We start from the raw sequence: 21,007 nt of genomic DNA, 5'->3' as shown, positions 1-21,007 counted from the left end.
TATTCATAAATAGGCCTATAGCGATTTCTAATATTTGTGGTGCCCCACAAATATTCAATAATTCAAACCCGCCGTTGAAAAAACGAGATAGCGCCTGATACGTTTTATTTCAGCCAATGCTGATGTTGGCTTTTTGTCGACTGTTCCCTGTTGGTTATAATACGCACAATCAGCCGGCCCATGTATTTTAATGATTAATTAATTACTAACGGTCACCATATTGTTTTGAAAGTGGAGCTGAATTGGTATGATCGTATTGGCCACATTTCAAACATTTTGGGGTCTAAAATTATCTTCATAGCAATTTTAGATCGCAGTCGTTAATGTTAAAACAGCTGAATGTTCTCATTAATATGCACATAATCAGAAGGCGGTGACTATCATTGGATCAAAGAACGAATCACGTTGAATGTCCATCCGTAATAGGTCCATGGATAGACCAAGAGTTTGATGAAGTCGCCCTGTCCTTGTTCTACGATACCCGTGCGTATAATTATCTAGAAAGATTCTCTCCTGTTCGTACAAACTCTGTCCATGGTCACCATGACATAGGGATGTCGTCATGCATTGGAAGGCAACAAATGAAAAGGGCAAATGTTAATATTAGTAACAATAATAACATTCCGATTCTGTTTTGCGCATATCACATTATCATACACTCTAAAAAATATTGGGCAAGAAAGTGCCCAATTTATGTACTTTCACTTTTTGGTATATGCATGGATATAAGGATATCAATATTCAATTACTGTGATATACGATTTGATTCGTTCTCATATTAACTATATATTTCATGAATTATAAGTAAGTATATTTCATATGACTTTTCTCTTTTTAGGCTGATATCTTTGTTTGTTTAATTGAACTTTGTTTGATAACGTAATGCAGAGTTATTTCATATTGAATAAAAAATATATGAGCACATTTTCAGACATTAACAATTTACTTTTCGACATATACAAACAATACTTAGGGGAAATGAGCATTTTACAACTAACAGAATGTATCTAATCGATACTATTATGGCATTGTGATAGAATCAGAATAGGTTAAGAACTCTTCTATCTGTACTATCTTGTTTGGAATTAAAGGAAACCAAAACCTTCATACTAAGTTACTTTTATTGTAAAGTTTAAGATATTTGAAAAATATCAGTGAAAATTTGAACAAAATCGGGCAAGGAATAAGGAAGTTAGAGCTTTTTGAAATGACTAGTCACTAGAGGGCGGTATTCAATTTGATGACATCATCTGTGGACAACTCTCCATGCCTTTTGTACATCAAATTTCATGTTTTTCCTTCTTTCTTGTGAGTGAGATAATCTTCTCCCCGAAAGCAAGATATAGAATGCAAAATGATATTCTCCTTCACATGTTATGAAGTCGGATCAAGAATACAAATAAATACGAAAAAAACAAAAAAATTGTGCAATTTTATGTACAAAAGGCATGGAGAGTTGTCCACAGATGATGTCATCAAATTGAATACCGCCCTCTAGTGACGAGTCATTTCAAAAAGCTCTAACTTCCTTATTCCTTGCCCGATTTTGTTCAAATTTTCACAGATATTTTTCAAATATCTTAAACTTTACAATAAAAGTAACTTAGTATGAAGGTTTTGGTTCCCTTTAAGGTCCGCTGTTCGAGTCTCGCCACCGCACTAATGTCCGTCGGCAAGCCTCGATTTACATTTGCCACACTCGACCCAGGTGAGGTACATGTAAATGGGTACCTGGTAGGATTATTTCTTGAAATGTGCTGCCGGAGCTAAAGCTAGGGTAATACATTGTCAAAAAGCCTTTTGGAAGCGCATGGGGACGTAACAAAGTGATATGCGCTATACAAGAACGGAATATTATCATTCGCTATCTCGATTGGTTGGAAATTAGTTACATTGTCTTATACATGTACAAGGGGGCCGCCGGCCGCTATAAATTGATACGAACTACATACACATAACCTTCAGCAGTATTAAACATGAAATTCAACAACTTAGGAATATCAACACAGCCGCAAAGATTGATGGGCAAGCATTTGTAACTACCTAGAGATAAAAACAAATTTGGAGAAGATCCCTTACTGAAAGAAGGAAAATAACAACGTCTCAAATATCGATACTCTCCTGTATACATATTTTGTATGTGGCCCACTTTACTACAGAGAATATATTTTTTTGGGTATATACCCACACATTTCGTTTTTGCTCATCACGTGCAGGTATTGAAGGATGAAAGACATAGTGCCTTGACTCAAGTTACATAACCACCATACATCGATTAAATTACTTCGACATAATATTACACTGAATTGAATACCCGCACCTTTTTAGAATACCCACAATGTTAAATGATAATCATTTTTTCTATAGGTAAGAATATATATTATAAGTTTGTAAAGGACAGTACTTTTATTGGCGGCTTGGCCATGGATATAGTTTGCTGTCATTTGCAGTGCTCTTACCAAAACTACACGTTATACTGTTAGCGCTGTACAAATTTGAAACACGTCAAGAGAACGTAAATGTTGGTTTGCGCCTTCAGGTCGTTATAATTAATCGCACTCTGTTGTATATCATCTGTAAGCGCTGGGTCTTACTCGTATATGTTTTATGGGCGAATAAATAACCTGAAGTAACTTTTCTGGAAAATTGTGAGTGAAAAAAAAAATTAAATCGCATAACAAACCACAGTTGATGATGAACGGAAACAACGCCCAAACATCACCCGCCGACGATGTCTCCGTAGAGTTAGGGATGGTTAGCAACGAAGGCGTGAGGTTCGATAAGAAACATTCGCGTATTCACCTCGTTTCGTCTTGGTGGTTGGCGTTGTCTCGCAGTGCCCCGGAAGGAATAGGTGTGTCAGGAATCAAGTACATCCTCGTGTCAAGGGAGAGTCGGTGCAGAAGGTGAGAAAATACTACAAACGATGATGATAATTACAATCATATTCTCCAGTGATTTATTTTTCAATGATATAATTTGACTCTAAAAGATGGAAATGCTCGTCAACATTTAAATGGCCCAAAACCCCATACTTTTGCAGTTTGCTTGAAGAGACTAGTTTATTGTTAAAGCGCTATGCTCTCTAATGCATTTATATAATTTTGATATGTTATAATTTACACTTAACTGGGCATTAGCTATGTCAACTGCGTCGCTCAGCGCATTCAAGGAATAAGTCTTACCAGTTAACCCGCGCATTATACTTTGGCCGAGCATGGACTTACTAGACATGGGCCGAGTGTGGCAAAGGTAGAACCATGGACTTACTAGACATGGTAGAACCATGTCTTACCAAATGACGTAAGCGCTGGGATTTGAACCCCGTGCCTCTCTTTCCTCTCCCCCTTCCCAATATATTTGTGTGCGTGTGTGTGTGTGTGTGTGTGTGTCTCTCTCTCTCTCTCTCTCTCTTTCTTCTCTTTAACGATCTCTCTCTCTCTCCTTTCTTCACTCGATCCCTCCGCCCCACCTTATCTCTCTCTCTCTCTCTCTCTCTCCCTTTCCCCCTCTCTTTCTCTCTCTCTCTGTGTTTGTTCCCCCTCCCTTGCTCTTTCTACTAAATATCTATCTGTATATCTATTTTTGCTCAATTATTTCTTTCTCTCGCTCTCTCCTCTTCAGGATGGGCTGGTTATGCATCCTAACGTTAGCCTTGACAGCATTCATATGCATAACCGCCGAGAGGGCTATTTACTACTCCACCTTCCCTCTCTCGGTGGACATTAGCTCAAACGTGACAGCAGATGGGCTAACTTTTCCCAAAGTTATCATCTGTAACTTTAATTCGTTTGTGTGAGTATTAAAGCTTATATATCTGATCTCTTTCAAAACTATTTTAGTTAATACCGTGAGTCCTTAATACAAACAAATGATATCATTGTCCTTGTTTAGTGTTGTTTTGTTTTGTTTTTCTTCCATCATCTATTTCTTATTCTACTTCTCCTTCCTCTTCTTTCTGATCTCCAGGGAAGATCAGCTCCACGTATACAAGTGCAGCTGACAATGATATATCCAGCTGTGTATTTTCTGTGGGTTTTTTTCGCTGTACATTCTTCAATGTTATGCTAAAAATATGAAAATAGATATATTTATATAATTATGTAGGTATATATATATATATAAATATATATACGTATGTATATAATCATGAATTCTTTTATTTGTTGTTATTTTATTCTCATTGTATATCTTTATATGACGAAAAAAAGCACTAAAAAACACAATGTGGAACTCAAAAGGCACGGACGGGGACGTCATCGGAGAAGAACCGGTACTTCTCAGTAGCTATGGGACGTCGGTATTTAACCCTAAAATATGTAGCCAGATGGCCCACGACAACGACATTTTCGGTATAGCGGGCTTTTGTTCTCGTGGGCTGTAGCGTAACAAATATCGTTTGTTCGTTTCAGTTTCTTTCTGTCAAAACACAAAAACGCCATAATGGAGAACAAAGAATACGTTTTCCTCACTGTATGCAAGTATGCAATCATGAGGTTGTACATTCATAATATTTTTTTGGCATTAACTAATATCGTGAATGTTAAATTAATTAAATTATAATCATTTTCAATGTATCCCCCCCCCCCCCAGGCCCACTAGGTTATGGCAATAGCTGACTGGATAGACATTCCCCCACCCCCCCCCACTCAGTGTTATTTAGGGTACGCATATGCGTGTTCCAAGCGACCCCCTCCCCCTTTTCAGCAAAAGTCCGGTGTGTAAAGTCAATACGGGTCGACCTTTTTCTTTTGTTATACGAGCCTTTTTCAGCACCCCTCCCCCTTTTCAGCGAAAGTCCGGTGTGTAAAGTCAATACGGGTAGACCTTTTTCTTTTCTTACGAGCCGGAGAGTTTGGGAACACGCATGGTATCACTCCGTTCACGGAGTAGGGGGGGGGGGGGCGGGAGACATTCATGTTATATCACATGCCCAGTCTGTGTCACGATCGCAGAGAGTTTGGAATAACAACCTAAAATAATTTCAGTAGCCTTGCCTATCACTAAGTACTAACAAATGCGAACAATAAAATATTACACATTGTCTCTCACATTTTTTTATCATTTCATTTATCTTTTCCCCACTTACGCTTGCTTTTCTCTCTAATTGTGGGACAGATCAATTTTTTAATTTTATTTACTGCGTGTTTTACATTCATTTATTTATTTTTATTTGACCCGTGCCTTGTGTGTCTTGTCCTCGGCATGTCTCTTGTTAAACACTTGAGAAAAAAACACACAGCTGCATATTTTATTGATGATTATAAATGATTTTATTTACTGTGTTTTTTTACATTAATTTATTCATTTTTATTTGACCTGTGCCCTGTGTGCCCTGTCCTCGTCGTGTCTCTTGTTAAACACTTGAGACAAAAAAAAAAAACAGCTGCATATTTTATTGATGATTATAAATGATTACTCATCCAACTTAAATTACGACGTAATTCAGTTTTTAGACGGGTATACTATTACAAGCTACGCTTTTCAACAAGCCTCTCATTTTTACATGTCACATAGAAAAAGTCTTTATATTAACCTTTAATTAAGTTCAAACTGTCAAATTTGTTTAATTGTCAATAATGTTACTTCAAAAATGCAATTGTTATTATGTTGTTTCCAGATGTAATATCCTCCATTTTCCATTTTGTTATATCGTTGGTTTCTTTTGTTTACATTCAAGCATGTGAAAATAAACTCAAATTCAATTCAATTCAATCCGAAGATTATCTCTATGGTTTACACTCAGGGAACCACTGGCGTAGAAAACGGGGGGGGGGGGGGGGCTGTGATGGGGAGGGGGTTAGCCCCTGGCCAAAAATGTGGTACGGCGGGAATATCGTTCCGCCCCCTCCACTTTTTATGGCTGAAAACCCCTTATTTTTTTGCATTTAGAATGATTGTCCTTTTCCCTTTGGATAGGTGCGCCCTTTTCTTTTCACCATAGAATATAGCGACTTCAAGCATCTTTTTCTGCAATTTCACTCAAAGCTTGCTCGCATTTTAAGTTATAATGTATAATATTTTTTAAATAATTTTGTATTAAAGATCGTTTCAGTCTTTCATGATAAGGATTGTTTTTATCTCTTTATAAGATGTAATATTTTGCACTTCACAAATCTAAAAAACTTGTTCGCTCGCTCACAAATAAATATTTAGACCATCGCACCCAACTGCAAAGTATGATGCTTAAGCAGTATCTTGAACCATGTAAAGAGAAAAACAAATCAATGAAATTGACCCTAAAATCTAGTCATATTCCAGGGGTATAAGGGCCTGTCTGAAAATGGCATTTTCGCTTTGAGGTTTCCCTTTGTAGTTTAGATAAGCATCAACGGGCCCGCCTCAGGGCGCTTGGTGGGGTTCAGGGGGCAGAGCCCCCAGAAGCTCAGGCCATTTTTTGCCTGACTGTTAATTTGGGAATTTTTAATTTTCCAACAAACGCATACACAAATGTATTATTTACAAAAGAGTGCGAAAAAATCCCGGAAAATCATGTTATTTTATATAGCAACATTTGGAAACCACTGGTATCGAATTAGAAATAAACCTCGTTTGAATTTTATTCGGTGCCCCCCTATCAGCACGCCAGTGGTATTTACAGTTTATTCGAGTTGATTTCTCAAAGGTATTTTCTATACTTCTATACTTTTGTATACGTCATGGTAAAATGTCACGGTCTGTTTCATTCTGTTTTCCACGTTTAGAAAATCAAAAACTCAGGCCCGACCAGCGATGGACAAATTGTTGAGGATTTACGAGAACACACACTACAATTCCAATGAGACTATTCTTTTGACACAAGAGGAGTTGACGCATCTAAGGAACGTCAATACGACACAGATGTTCGAAGAATTGAAACATCAAAAGGAGGATATGTTTATCAGGTGACAGTAATGATACTAGTAGTAATAGTACTGATAATAATGATGATGAAATAAAAAAACAATTAAAATAGGGATACATTCAAAGTCATTACACTATTTCAAATATATTAATACTTTCATAAAATCTAAACCTTACTTAATTGCACTAACACCAAAGCTATATTTCTGACAAAAATAAAACCCAGAGCAAAAGGGGGATCATCAATTGACAGAAAATTAATAGAAAAGAGGAGACATGTTGGCTTCGTTGATTAAACGTCTGCCTGTCGGAGCAAAGATCGTGGGTTCGAATCCAGGCCAGGCGGGTGACTGAAGCCAGCATTAGGGACTTTTAGATTTGCGTGGACTGATACGTGTGACGTCCATTCAAGGCAGTGCATTAAAAGGACGTCGATCATAGCTGTCGTTGTGCAAATCTAAAAGTCCCTGTGTGTTTAACCAGGGAGGTGAGACTATCTGCCCCTCGCCTGTTTTGTAGGCGCAGGCTAGGTTACAGACAGAAAACATACCGTCGTTACAGTGATTCAGTTTGCTTTTCACCTCCCCGGCACAGGTGACACTAATACTTGATAATCATAATATATATATATATATATATATATATATATATATATTGTGTTAACTCAACAGTTCATCAATACTTGTATCTTGAAAAGCCAATTTTATTTTATTTATGTTATTATGTAAATTACCTTGAATATATATTTTTGTATGTGTTTCAAATGAAAATCAATAAAATCCCTGTGGAGGGAAAAATATGAAGAAAAAAAAAATATATATATATTATTTAAAGCCTGTCTGCACTAATTTGGCCAGGAGGGATTAGGCCTCCCTACATGGTCTCTGACAGGTGGTTATCTCTTCAAATTAGCTCTCACTTAAAGGTACTATGTCCCATTTGCAGGCCCCAAAAATTAGAAGGCTAAATTCCAACGGCATTTGAAAGGTAATACTAATTTATAACTTCCCTTAGAACGAAATGGTTTGAAAATGGTTTGAAAAGTGGTAAAATAACAACCATTAGTTGTCGAATCGACTTTAGTGATTGTAATCACTAAAGTTACAGTCTAATTTTCAGGCCCTTGAACCGAATGGTCGAACGTATTGTGCTGCGCAAAGATTCAATCAGTTTAATGTTGGCCTTTACAAGAATTGGGTTATTGATGTAGCCAAATGCTAATGTACCCTTTACAGCTCATTTTATGTATGTTATTACCAAAAAAATAAAAAAGTCAGTCAGTCACTCAATAGTGTCTGACAGTGAAGTCTAGAAGGTAAACGGTGTCCTTGAGTAATTTGAATATAAGGACACTGCTTACGTTAACATTTCACAGATAGGACATATTAAGTGACATGTTTATAATTCCTGTAAAAATCTACATAATTTGATGTTGGCGGCAAACATTTAACATAAGAAAAAGGGGATCATGGGAGACCAACGGGTACCGCGTTTGCACTGTTTGCTATATAGAGGGCGCAAGTAGCTACAGGTAGTGCAGTCCCGCTTTAAAGAGGATTGTCCATCATTTCTTATACTTCCACTTTGCAGGGTGGTATTTAATGGTGTGCCGGTGAGCTTGGATGACATCATACCAGTGGCCACCACCTTCGGGCGTTGCTATCAGATTAACGACGGTCAAAATGGAAGACAACTCCTCAACTCTTCAGTTGCCGGTAGGGATACCACTACTATTAATAGGGCTACTACAACAACAACAACAACAACTATTACTACTACTACTCACTATGAACATGACAGACAATGAAAGCGGACAAAATATACAGTTCCTCAGGAAAACAAAGGAACATCCCTTCACTGCTATTATGTAAAAATGTGTAGAACAGGTGAATATGCATGTGACACCTGTTCTACACATTTTTACATAATAGCAGTGAAGGGCTGTCCCTTTGTCTACCTGAGGAACTGTATATTTTGTCCGCTTTTATTGTCTGTCATGTTCATAGTGACTACTACTACTACTACCAGGCGCGTACGCAGGATTTTTTCAAGGGGGGGGGGGGGTTTAACATTTTTAAATCGGGCCGAAAATTTCGCATCGACTCAGCCAGCCGCTGAATAAGCGGGGGGGGGGGGGGGGGTAAAAGTCCGTGCAACAAAGTCCGGCCCGAGAATTGTAAGAAAAGGGGGTGTATTTGACTTTCGACCTGAGAATTCTTTAAAAAGGGGGTGTTTTTTTCTTTTTTGCTCTCATCTCTTTGGACTCCTGAAAAATTATTCCGAATTTAGGGGGGTAAATTGAGCATTTTTCCGAATTTAGGGGGGTACATTGAGCATTTTTCCGAAATTAGGGGGGGGGGGTGTCCAAGGCAGGAAAAGCCCGCGAAATTCTCATTTCTATCTTTTAAACCAAATTATTTATTCAGGAGTGTCATTTGGACTGAGTCTGATCCTAAACACCGAGCAAGATGAGTATTACTACAACACGTACTTGAAAGACTCAGCGGGATTCTCGATTCAACTTCTGGACCAAGATGAAACCAGTGACCTGCACGTACGAGGGTTTCAGGTGGGCCCAGGCACGTCGGCTGATGTTTCAATTACCGCCAAACAGGTGATTGTTTTATACACACTTTTATACACGCTTTCTTTGCCTCTTTGCATATAGCCTCTCGATCCTATCTTACACGACTTTTGGCACAAAACAATAGGCGCACCAATATTAATTATGACGGAAGGATTGCTTTGTCCACCAAAATTTAATGACTTTGCATAATTATAAATTTCTTGTTAACTTACGACTTATAAAAAAAAGAAGGTTGTCGTGCCAAATTAAATCATAGAATCACCAATGTTCGCGAGATTGTCGTACCACATTTCAATGTACTGTATTTTAATTTATTTTCAAATCTTTTGTAATTCAATTCGTTTCAGCCTTTGGATCCCGCTTTGGATACTATATATTTTGAAAATGTTTTTTCTTCTTCAGATCAACAAGCCAGTTCAATGAATTAATATGCCATTTTGGATTTATAATTCCCAATAAAGTTGCTGCATGGTTCAAAGATTTAGCAGGGATTTTTATCATATTTTCTTTCCTTATTGTAACACTGCTCAAATTCACATTTTTCCCCTCTCTTTTCTTTTGTGCTTATAATCATGTAGCAAAACTATGCGAAGCCGCCGTACGGTGGTTGTGGAGAGAGGAAACTGCAATATTTCGATAAATATTCTCGAATAAAGTGTCTTCTTGAATGCATGACACATACTGTGATAGAAGCGTGTGGATGTAGATCTCCTGCCCTGCCCGGTGAGTACTCTTAAAAAAAAAATCGAGTGATCACTGACGTGACTCCTCTGGAGAGTGAAAAATGTAGTGAAAATAGAGTGAACATCCACTCTTTTCTTCTTAGAGAGTGACTTCAGCGGCTGGCTGAGTCGTTGCGATTTTTTTTGGGACCCCCCTAAAAAAAGTGTCCTCTTACCCCCCCCCCCCCCCCCCGCTTATTCAGCGGCTGGCTGAGTCGTTGCGATTTTTTGGGGACCCCCCCCCCCCCCCCCCCCAAAAAAAAAAAAAAAAAAAAAAAAAAAAAAAATGTCCTCTTACCCGACCCGACCCCCCCCCCCCGCTTATTCAGCGGCTGACTGAGTCGTTGCGAAATTTTCGGCCCGATTTAAAAATGTTAAACCCTCCCCCTCCTTGAAAAAATCCTGCGTACGCTACTGATAATTATACAGTATAATTATATATACGTCCGGTATTAATACATTTACCATCTGTTTGTCTAAGATGACGCAAAAGCAAATATGACGGAGAAGAGAAGTTTCATGCTTTAAGTCGTCCAACAGCTCTTATAAAGTGGACATCGACTATTCACTATCGGCAAATAATTTTCGTGATTTATTGTTTCTTTTCCAAACTCTGCCGAGGGAACGCATACCTTGTATTAGTCTCGACGCTTTTTCGCTTATGTTACAATTATATATTATATATATATATATATATATATTCTGTTACTAGGCAACGCATCTGTGTGTGATCCGATCACTATAGGAACTTGCGCGAATGCTGTGTTCGGTGAGTATGATAGTCATTTATTTATTTTTCATTTGTTTATTAATTCATTAATTTTCATATTCATTTATTTATTATTTCATTTGGTTCGTGATTTTATTATCATTATTGCCACAACAACTAAGAAACGTAATGGGTTACACTAAGTATTAGGCCTAAAATAAAAACTTGTCGTATTGCCCATTGCGACCGACCCAAAAATCTGAAAATCTACGGTCGGTATTTAAAATAATGTAAAAAAATTAAACCTTTTTTTTAGATTTTTTTTGTAATTCATGAATAAAAATATATGTATTTTGTTTGTTTAAATGGGATATAAATGCATAAAATCAAACTATTCCAAAATTCTCACTCGTGCAAACCATGGATAATTATGAGGTGAAAATGATATCAATGGAATGATGACGCTGAAGCACATGTATTTAAGCATTAAAAACTGAAAAATATCAGCTAAAAGAGGGCGGGAAAAAAGAAAAAAACACATTCAAATCTGAAAATATCGGCCCAAAGAGGGCGACAAAAAAAAAGTATAAAAAAAAAAATTCCGACCGACTGACCCATGTTTTGGCACCCAAAGGGCAATATAACAAGTTTTTATTTTAGGCCTTAGTATGGATGAAAGGCCGAAAATTCATAATGCAAACAAAAATCTTAATATCCGTATTTAGCCAGATACACACGAGCCGTAATTTTGAGTGTATTCTTTATAATTATATCGTCATTAAAACAAATTATAGAATGCATCCCTCATTTCATCACTTTTCTGCATCCCTAATTTTTAAAAAAAAATTATCGTAAAAGTAAGGAAGTAAAGAAATAAATATACAAATAAATATTTTAATATATATAAATTAATGAATAGGTAAATACACAATAGATAGATACATAAAAATAAATAAATACATATTAACGAATAAATAATTGTCAGATTTTCATGGCCAAACGATTAATCCTTTCTCAGAAGAGATAACTAGCACACACCACGCAGAACTTTGTCAATGCCCCATGAACTGTGAGGAAAGGGATTTCCCCGTTTCTGTTTCAACGGCCAAGTACCCGTCAGCCTTTCGGGCCGGTCTCCTTGAAAAGTACATCAGTGAAGGCCTGCTGGACAACATCAGTTTTAAGTCTGCAAATTTGTCGGTCATTGAGTAAGTATTGCTAGTAGTAGAGCTAGTAGAGGCTATGGCACGCACTCGGTGCCATAGAGTTCAATTAATACAAACTAATGTCGATCTTATGGTGATTCTTCAGTGTATCGTATATTGAATACTGGAGCATAAAGTTTGATTGATGGATTTTTTAAATAACAAAAAAAAAATCCTTACAAAATCAATTATATTTTAATCCATCTATAACAAAAAAGAAGGTTATCGGGGAAGACCGAGTCAAGGTGTAAGATAATATACATTATGATGCAAATCATTCAATGACAATAATGTCAATGAAACAAATACATTTTCACCTTGAGATGAAGTTTAAAAAAAAAATTGTAATATATGTAAATAAATGAATAAGAAGGCTGGATAAATGGGCTTATATTCTACGTTTATGTAGAAGTCTTGAGTGCTTTGTTCAGGAGTACAAACCACGGCGAATGATATTGGATTCTCGACTCCTACGCAGTCGTTTTAATATTTTTGGAGAGTTGATTCTACTTTTGGAGAGTGTAATATAAGACGAAGCGAACCCGAATACGACGTCCAAATGAATGAATTCCCTCTTTTGTAAAGTGGGAGTGTCCCCCCGTACACCCCAGGGGTCTCAGTCAGATAGACATACCGGAAGCATGCGTGACCACAAGTTTTCCAGACACCCCCTAAACGAGGACTTCTTCTGAAGCCAAAATACACCCTAAATGAGGATTCCGCGTGGGTCCCCCCCCGAATTCACACCCTAAACGGGTAGTTAATAAAAGCGTAGTCCTAAACAACTGCTGTAAAATTGTAACTTCTTGTGCATTTTGAAGTGCGATATTACAATTTAAGTTGTTTGCAATGAAAATAAATCAAATTGCGCTTTTGATGTAAAATTCACAATGAAAAAAACAATTTCAATAGAGAAGCAATAGCATCAACCTGTACACTTCCAAATGGGTTTAATACACAGCCATCATAATATTAGTCCTTACTTTGAAAAAAGAAGGATTTACATTTCATCGGCGTCAAGCCTGGTCGTAAAAAAGCAATTCACATGCTGGTACGCAAAGTATAGGGGCTTCTTTATGTGTTTTTATATTAGCAAGCTGACGTAACCGCAAGATATGGACAACCGGCTTTCCGACCAGCTTTCAATTTGGAGTCGGGATCTAGAAAAATACCCCTTAACGCGTACAGCAGCAGGATTTTGAAAACTACCCCTTTTCTTGAAAATGACGTTTTTAACCCCTTAACGCGGCACCGCACGGAGCGCGTCAATTAAATCTCCAAATAACACCCTTTTTACACGTTTTGGGGGTCACGTATGCTTACGGTAATTCATATATTTTACCGAGACCCTTAGCCCCTGTCCATACATCCTTAACATGTAGAATTTTGCAGCTGTTCACCATAATATTTGGCGCAGATTTTTTTTTGTATATCACTCCTAAAAGAGTGGATTTCCACCCTCATCATAGAGTGCTCGTTTCTATTGTATGATCCTTTACAGGCAATTTTTAGCGTTGATTTGATATCACTCTTAAACGAGTGTTTTCCACTCCTGTACATGGCAGTGTTAGCCTCTAATCTCTTTCCCACTTTTTTACAGGCAGAACTTTGTGGCTGTCAATATTTATTTCAGTGATATCAGTACGACGGTAGTGACCCACCGACCCGCCTATACAGTCTCCTCCTTCATAGGTGAGTAACTTTATTTTCCCTTGAAGTATTTTTTTTTTTTAAATCATAGTAAAGTCGTTTGTTTTTAGACCCGTGCTAGAATTGCAATAAATATTGTGGAGCACATAGTCAATAGAGCTCTGGAGGTAATGTTATTGTGGTATATTCTAATTTTGTGTGACTTTTACAAAGTTCCAATGAAACCTGAAATTACTGATTGTTTTTTTTGTTGTAACTTAGTGATGCATTTTTCAATCGTTGACAAGAGAGCACAGCAACTACCATCCATGCATGATGTTTGCATTTAATTCCTGAGATGATTAGTTCTGTGCTGTGTATGGCTATGTTGTGCGGATGCTCGTCATCGTTCTTTCTTTGTACAATTTGTAAATGTATGCCAACTACCTGGTCTTACAAAAATGTTATTTTCTTTTTGAAATTTGTGTTTAGATTACAGCGAAAGTCATATAAGCTTAGGTACAAATCTAAAAAGAATATACCTACAGATTTTATTGAAATTGATTAATAAGTTTTTTACATTTATGATTCTGTACAATTCTCGAAGTTTGATCGATTGATGTGGCTGAATGCCATTTCTGTAGTGAAAGCGAGAGTATAATGCTGAACAACCCGGTGTATCCAGTTATGAATAATAGTGCGGTATGGTATGTAATCCTGTAGGATCTTTTTGCCAAAGTTGATTTTGTTTTTTTGTTTTTTTGTTTTTGTTTGGGGGGGGGGGCTTCAAAAGGGTCCCAATTGGCCAACAATGATGGGGTTCAAATTTTCAGACCCCTCCTTAATCTCCACGGGGTCCATATTGGGCATCAAAATGGCTTATACAGTGCGTCCCAGAAAAAACGAAACCGAGAAGTATCGATGTTTTATCATAACTTAATCACAACCATAATTAATGAATGATACATATTTGGAAAGCTTAGAGTCTCCTCTTTCAGTTGATGCTTCTCAGATGATGCATATTTCACGCATGAGTGATTAAAAGCAATTTGAAGGAAGGAAACCAAAAAGACATTTGGCGGGCGGTATCTGAATTTCGAAGAAAAATTCACATTTCTAAAAAGTTGAGTTACTGCCCTTTCATATGACACCTCAATCAGGAAAAATGAGCGAGGAATAACAAAGTTCTGTTTGTTTAAAGTAGCCCTTACATTTTCATAATTTTAACAAACGAATTCGTTTTCACTGGGTGCCTGCCGTAGCAAAAAGCAGATTTGACAAAAGACTTAACTCCGTTTCGTTGACAATCAGCCATGCATGAAGACTCTCGTCTACGGCTGATTGTCAACGAAACGGAGTTAAGTCTTTTGTTAATTTCGTTTATTGATACGGCGGGCAGCCAGTGAAAACGAATTCGTTTAATAAAATTATGGAAATGCAAGCACTACTTTAAACAAACAGAACTTTGTCATTCCTCGCTCATTTTTCCTGATTGAGGTGTCATATGAAAGGGCAGAAACTCAACTTTTTAGAAATGTGAATTTTTCTTCGAAATTCAGATACCACCCGCCAAATGTCTTTTTGGTTTACTTCCTTCAAATTACTTTTAATCACTCATGCGTGAAATATGCATCATCTGAGTAGCATCACATGAAAGAGGAGACTCTAAGCTTTCCAAATATGTATCATTCATTAATTATAGTTGTGATTAAGTTATGATAGAACATCGATACTTCTCGGTTTCGTTTTTTCTGGGACGCACTGTATAACGCGCAATAGTGAAATTTGGTGTCTTCGGGAAAATTTGAACCCCATCAATTTCTGATAGCTTGGACTCCAATGAATCCAAAAATGCAAACAAAATTAACTTTAGCACAAAAATCCTACGGGAACTGTTTCAGTGACATACCGTACCACACTATAAGCCACACTGTTAACTTGGGTTAAGCAACTAATCCCTTCCAAAATTTTAGATGTGCTTTTCTTATTAGTTTGAATAGGAATATTTATTTTTTCCTTTCTGTATTAACAAATGTGGGTTCGCATAGTGAAATTTTAACCTGGTAAGTGTATCCAACTATATACTTCATATTCAGCATTATCATAAGGCGCGTCCTCATCAGCTCGAGATTGCCAAATAGCCCGCTATTTATGATTTGGGAAATAATCCCGAAGTAACAAATCGCGTCTTCACTATCTCGAGATTCGACCTCGAAACTTGAAACTCGACCTTGAGAAATTAGCTCGAGATATTTTGCTCAGCGTTAGCGCGTATTGCGAATCTTCGGTCTAGTGAAGACGCACGGGACAAATAGCTGGATATTTTGCCAAATAGTGGGATATTTTGCAAACTTTCCCAAGATATCTTGGGATGACAATCCTGACCAAATATCCTTCTAATTGCTACTTCGATGAAGACGCAAATTAACTGGATAGTTTGCGATCGGGATAGTTCAAATAGCTGGATATTTGGCAATCTCGAGATAGTGAAGGCAGGCCTTATACAAGGGTTGATTTACATGTGCAGTAGGCCTTTTAATTTTGGAGGGCTCTAAAGGTAGTTTTGATTAAGAAACGATTCGTAATTATGTTTTAATAATTAATTTTGGCTTCTTGAAATTGAAAAGAAAAATATTGAATGCATCGGGGAGAAGGATAGCAAGGAATAATAGAATTCCACTAATGCTATGTGAGACAGCACTGTTATTGAAAAATAATGTTGTGACATATTATTTGTGATACCGGTTTATAATTATTTATATCCAACATCGAAGAATTTCGGGCCAAGAGTTGGCCAAGGTCCATGAAGAAAAAAATGATATTGCATGACTTTAGACTTGGTATATCCAGGATAGTAACCCCTTTTGACGTAATCTTCGAAGCTATTATGTGGCATGGGCAACGCAGCGTTTTGCAAGTGCGGTGTGTGTGTGTGTGTGTGAGAATTTTTTTAGAAAGGTGTGAGTCGAAGTTTATTTTAAAGGTAAAGACGAGTTTTGGAAACGCCCCAATCTCAAAAAATGAAATGGAAGCTCTCATTACCAATCATGTGAAAGAATATGTTTTGACTAATGCATGATGATAAAAAAATTGCCGGGAAACCGCCTTCTAATTCATATATTTGGTAAATTTGTTTCTCTCATGGTCTGTGAGAGATATAGGGTAGTCCCATATACATCTTTCTGTGTATAGTGCTTGTAACTTTACGAAGAATGGGCCAAATTTCTTATCATTTTGATGATTCCAGAACCTTGCAGATGCTAGATGCTAGATGATCAACCTTTTCTGATCGATTCCACAACGTTTCTTTCACGACGCAATCGCATGACCATAACTGGTCTTTACCTTTAAGATGTATTTCTTTATAATTTATATTGATAGTTTTTCATTTTTGACGAAGGATATAATACCATGCATTCTTTTAGAGTCACTGGTGAAATTATGTCTTTTCTACGGTGACTAGCATAGTGATTATTTCCTTTGCGGCTGCACGCTCACCCCGCCCCTCCCCCTCCCCACCGCCGGGGAAATAGTGTAATGCCAGTAAATAGTGCTTTGCAAGTCACATTAGTGAATCGGTTATTAAACCGTAGCCTCTCGGAGCATGGTATATTAATATTACAACCTTCATGGCACGATGAGGATTAATTGTAGCATCATCGGCATTGATATCAAGTAATACGAGGAATGAAGGGTTGATTCAACTAGCTCTTTATTTTGTTATATAACATTCTTCAACTACATCCTAGCATGTACTTGTGTTGTCAGAAGGTAATACGTTACGGGAGCTTGTTAGCTCTAAATGTCATCTGTTTGGAGCCAGAAGGGCGTTAACCCATATACCTCAACAGAGAGTTAACGCCCCTTCTGTCTCTTAACAGACGATGCACTCTTCATGTGGCCATTATGTTCCCTCTCTCTCTTAGACTCCTGGCTGGTACTTGATTGCTAACACGCTGGGACTGATATTTACTTCGCTTCAAAATGCATTGGCTTATTGGCCAGATAGAAGGGCATATATCACTGTTATGTGATTTCTAAATATTATGGTTTTGATCGCTGAAGTAGTGTGGAGCTAGAAGGGCGTTTAATCATATACTGTAACACAGACGAAGTGCCCTTCTGTCTCTCAACAAACAATATCATGAATGTGTTGTGTAGATGTAGTTATGGAACGGTCAAAATTTAGATGGGAATTTCTTTAAATGTATTGTCTGTTTGGAGCCAGAAGGGTGTTAACTCATATACCGGTACTTTAACATATTATGGAGAAAAATAACGCCCTTCTAGCTCTAGATAGACGATATTATCGTTAACAAATCAGGCCATGCTTGAACAGAGAGAGAAAAAGAAAGATATACACACTAAGGAATAGGGGAAGAGATCGCTGCTACAATAACAGCCACCTATAGGGTGCAAGTCTGCAATACGTGGCTGCTATTGTAGCAGCGGTCTGCACCCCTAAGGGTGCTCGTTTGCACCCCTAAGGGTGCTCTTTTGCACCTCTAAGGGTGCATGTCTGCAAAATTGCACCCTATAGGTGGCTGCTATTGTAGCAGCGGTCTGCACCTTATAGGGTGGAAATTTGTACCATTATTTGTTAGTGTGTACCATGACAGCGAGAATAACCCATGACCCAATATATTATCCACTTCTATCCATGTCTCACTTTTTGCATGTTAGAATAGTCACTCTGTGAGGAAGTGCTTCACAGATAATATAAGAAAATATAAATAATAATAATAATAATAGTGAGTTCTTGTATAGCGCTCATGTCAGTCAGATTTGACCCTCCTGGCGCTCTCGATTATTACACTGGCTTTAGCACGGCTGCCATACGGCGCTCTAGCATTTCAAGGAATTAATTCCTGCCAGGTACCCAGTGGCGGATCCAGGGGGGGGGGGGCCCCGGGGGGCCTGGCCCCCCCCCCCCTTGAGAAAAAAATCATGTAAAATCACGTGATTTTTACCTTTTTTGGGGGTTGGGCCCCCCCCTGGCGCTCAAGGGGGGGGGGGGGTGCAAATTGAAATTTTTTTGAGGATAAAAAAAAAAAAAAAAATGTGCTTTAGCAGTTCCGCAAAACACACATTGGCAAGTTATTATTCAATAAAATCTGAGAATGTATACTATTATCTATATCTATTATTTTTAAATAATTTTTAAAATAATTCCATAAATTGGGGTAAAACTAAAATATTCCACCTTTATGAGCGACAGTGTATAGCACTCAACAGCTACTAAATGCAGTATATACAAGAATTACAATACAGCAGCCTATATAGAATACTTTGTAAATATCATTATACCGTCGCATGTATAATAGTAATAAGCGATCGATGTATGTATGTCTTTATAATTTGTAAGCTATTTTTTTGAAGAATGTAATAAATGTTACTTCAGTTCAATTCAATTAAATTCTTTTATTCATCCAAATTCACAAGAATACATGGAAATTTGTTTTGGTCACACATTGTAAAAATAGGTAATATATATATATATATATATGCGAAACTATATCGTTGTGTTTATAATCATAAAAGAACCATCAAAATAAAATGTAGATAACATAATCATAAATATTCTTATATTCTAGTATTACTCATTGAAAATGATGAAAGGGTTGAACATCAATGTGAAGGAAGGAAGAAAGAAAAACCAGGCCAGGTACCCATTTACTTCACCTGGGTGGAGTGTGGCAAATGTAGATCAATGTCTTGCCAAAGGACATTAGTATAATGGACAAGTGCAGGGTCACCGTAATATATAGTGTGCAACATACACTATGAAATTAATTAATGAGCCTATCGAAACTAAAATTCCACGGATTGTAATTTTGCAAGCTGGCTAGATCTAATTAAAAATAATGTTGATCTTTAAATCATAAACGCGTTGCCACCTTTACAAGACAATGGGTTTACCTGTTTCCAAACAAGTAGTGCTTAAATAAGCACTGATTCTTTTATTCAATTTATATATATATAAGGTTATGCTGAGGAAAGCACAGAACTATTATCTTTTTTCCATCAATTGTGTACGCTATGTTTAGTAAATTAATATGTCACTTAAAGATAACCCTCGTATGATCATATGCTTTTGTAAAAATCTTATGTTTATTCAGATATCTTAATTTAAATACAAACCTACTGGGACCTACACAATACAAAGCTTTGCTTTTTAGTAGATCCCCACTTTATTTACCTTTTTTCAATGCATTTATCATACTTAATATGATTGTATCTTTTGTTATAACTATTTCCATGTACATTATGTTTCTATAACTATTGCCATGTTCATTGTGTTCAATTATGTTATCTTCGATAAAGTTGAAATAAATATACTTGAAACTTGAAAGCTCCATGACAACCCACTGAACCCCTGTATAGATTAATATTGCACTAGTTAAGCCATTGGCTAAGTACTGAGTTCGCTCATTTCCTTAGGCTTTGAGAAAGGATCGAGCCACCCGGTCCACATAGGTAATGGATGAACCCATTGGCTACTGAGTTCGCTCATTTCCTTAGGCTGTGAGAAAGGATCGAGCCACCCGGTCCACATAGGTAATGGATGAACCCATTAGCTACTGAGTTCACTCATTCCCATAGGCTTTGAGAAAGGATCGAGCCACCCGGTCCACATAGGTAATGGATGAACCCATTGGCTTCTGAGTTCACTCATTCCCATAGGCTTGTGTGGCATATAAAGAGTTATGTGCTCGTGTTGCACCATATCGACAGTGTGACGTCATTTGCTAACGCTCGACTGCGTCTGTGACTTTGGCGTGGTGTGTGACACATCATGTGATCGAGTGTGAAATCTTGGACAGCGCATGCGTCAAAATGACGATTTCAGTTAAACACGGGAGTTTTTGACGCATGCACTGGTTTGCTTCAAAGCCTTAATTGATTGTCGTAGGTATAGGCTATTCTCGAAATGTAACCAAATGTAATGCACATGCACGTCTATGTGAAGTGCCTCAATACGAGCAATGGCAGTCACAATATGTTACGACTAGCGAATATGACGTTATAGCACTTCGGTCCCCTATGTTTGTCCTATCTAGCATTGGATTTGGTTGCAGTACGAAAATGGTCTATTGAAATGAGACGTCGTGTGCAACGTTATACGTAATGCCTTTATTAATAATTATGTATCCCCTTCTCATTCTCTAGCTGACATAGGGGGCTCTCTTGGTCTATTTCTCGGCGGTAGTCTTCTAACAATATATGAAATATTGGACCTCTGTGGACACTCCTTCTCCAGGAAACACTAGAGCCTGATATGATACAGGATACACAAACCCTTCACCACCAG

At 37.5% G+C, this 21,007-nt stretch overlaps 1 protein-coding gene across 2 annotated transcripts; it reads left to right on the top strand.

The window, feature by feature from the left end:
• Window positions 1–2,418: 2,418 nt before the first annotated feature.
• On the top strand, window positions 2,419–21,007 carry LOC100890387 (acid-sensing ion channel 1). Of its 2 annotated transcripts, none has more exons than XM_030990372.1 (10): window positions 2,419–2,906; window positions 3,625–3,795; window positions 6,705–6,884; window positions 8,434–8,558; window positions 9,270–9,457; window positions 10,009–10,153; window positions 10,865–10,921; window positions 11,880–12,069; window positions 13,671–13,758; window positions 20,866–20,974. In XM_030990372.1, the coding sequence occupies exons 1-9, from the start codon at window positions 2,692–2,694 to the stop codon at window positions 13,717–13,719; spliced, it is 1,320 nt and encodes a 439-aa protein (XP_030846232.1). In that variant the 5' UTR covers window positions 2,419–2,691; the 3' UTR covers window positions 13,720–13,758; window positions 20,866–20,974. The 2 variants fall into 2 exon arrangements, with proteins under 2 accessions (XP_030846232.1, XP_030846231.1); XM_030990371.1 differs by having other exon boundaries at window positions 2,420–2,906; window positions 13,667–13,758; window positions 20,866–21,007.

The sequence above is a fragment of the Strongylocentrotus purpuratus genome, unplaced genomic scaffold (assembly GCF_000002235.5).
Source record: "Strongylocentrotus purpuratus isolate Spur 01 unplaced genomic scaffold, Spur_5.0 spur5_scaffold_19, whole genome shotgun sequence".
Classification (NCBI taxonomy): domain Eukaryota; kingdom Metazoa; phylum Echinodermata; class Echinoidea; order Camarodonta; family Strongylocentrotidae; genus Strongylocentrotus; species Strongylocentrotus purpuratus.
Note: the sequence above shows the minus strand (reverse complement) of the source record. Positions and strands in the feature narration are given on the sequence as shown.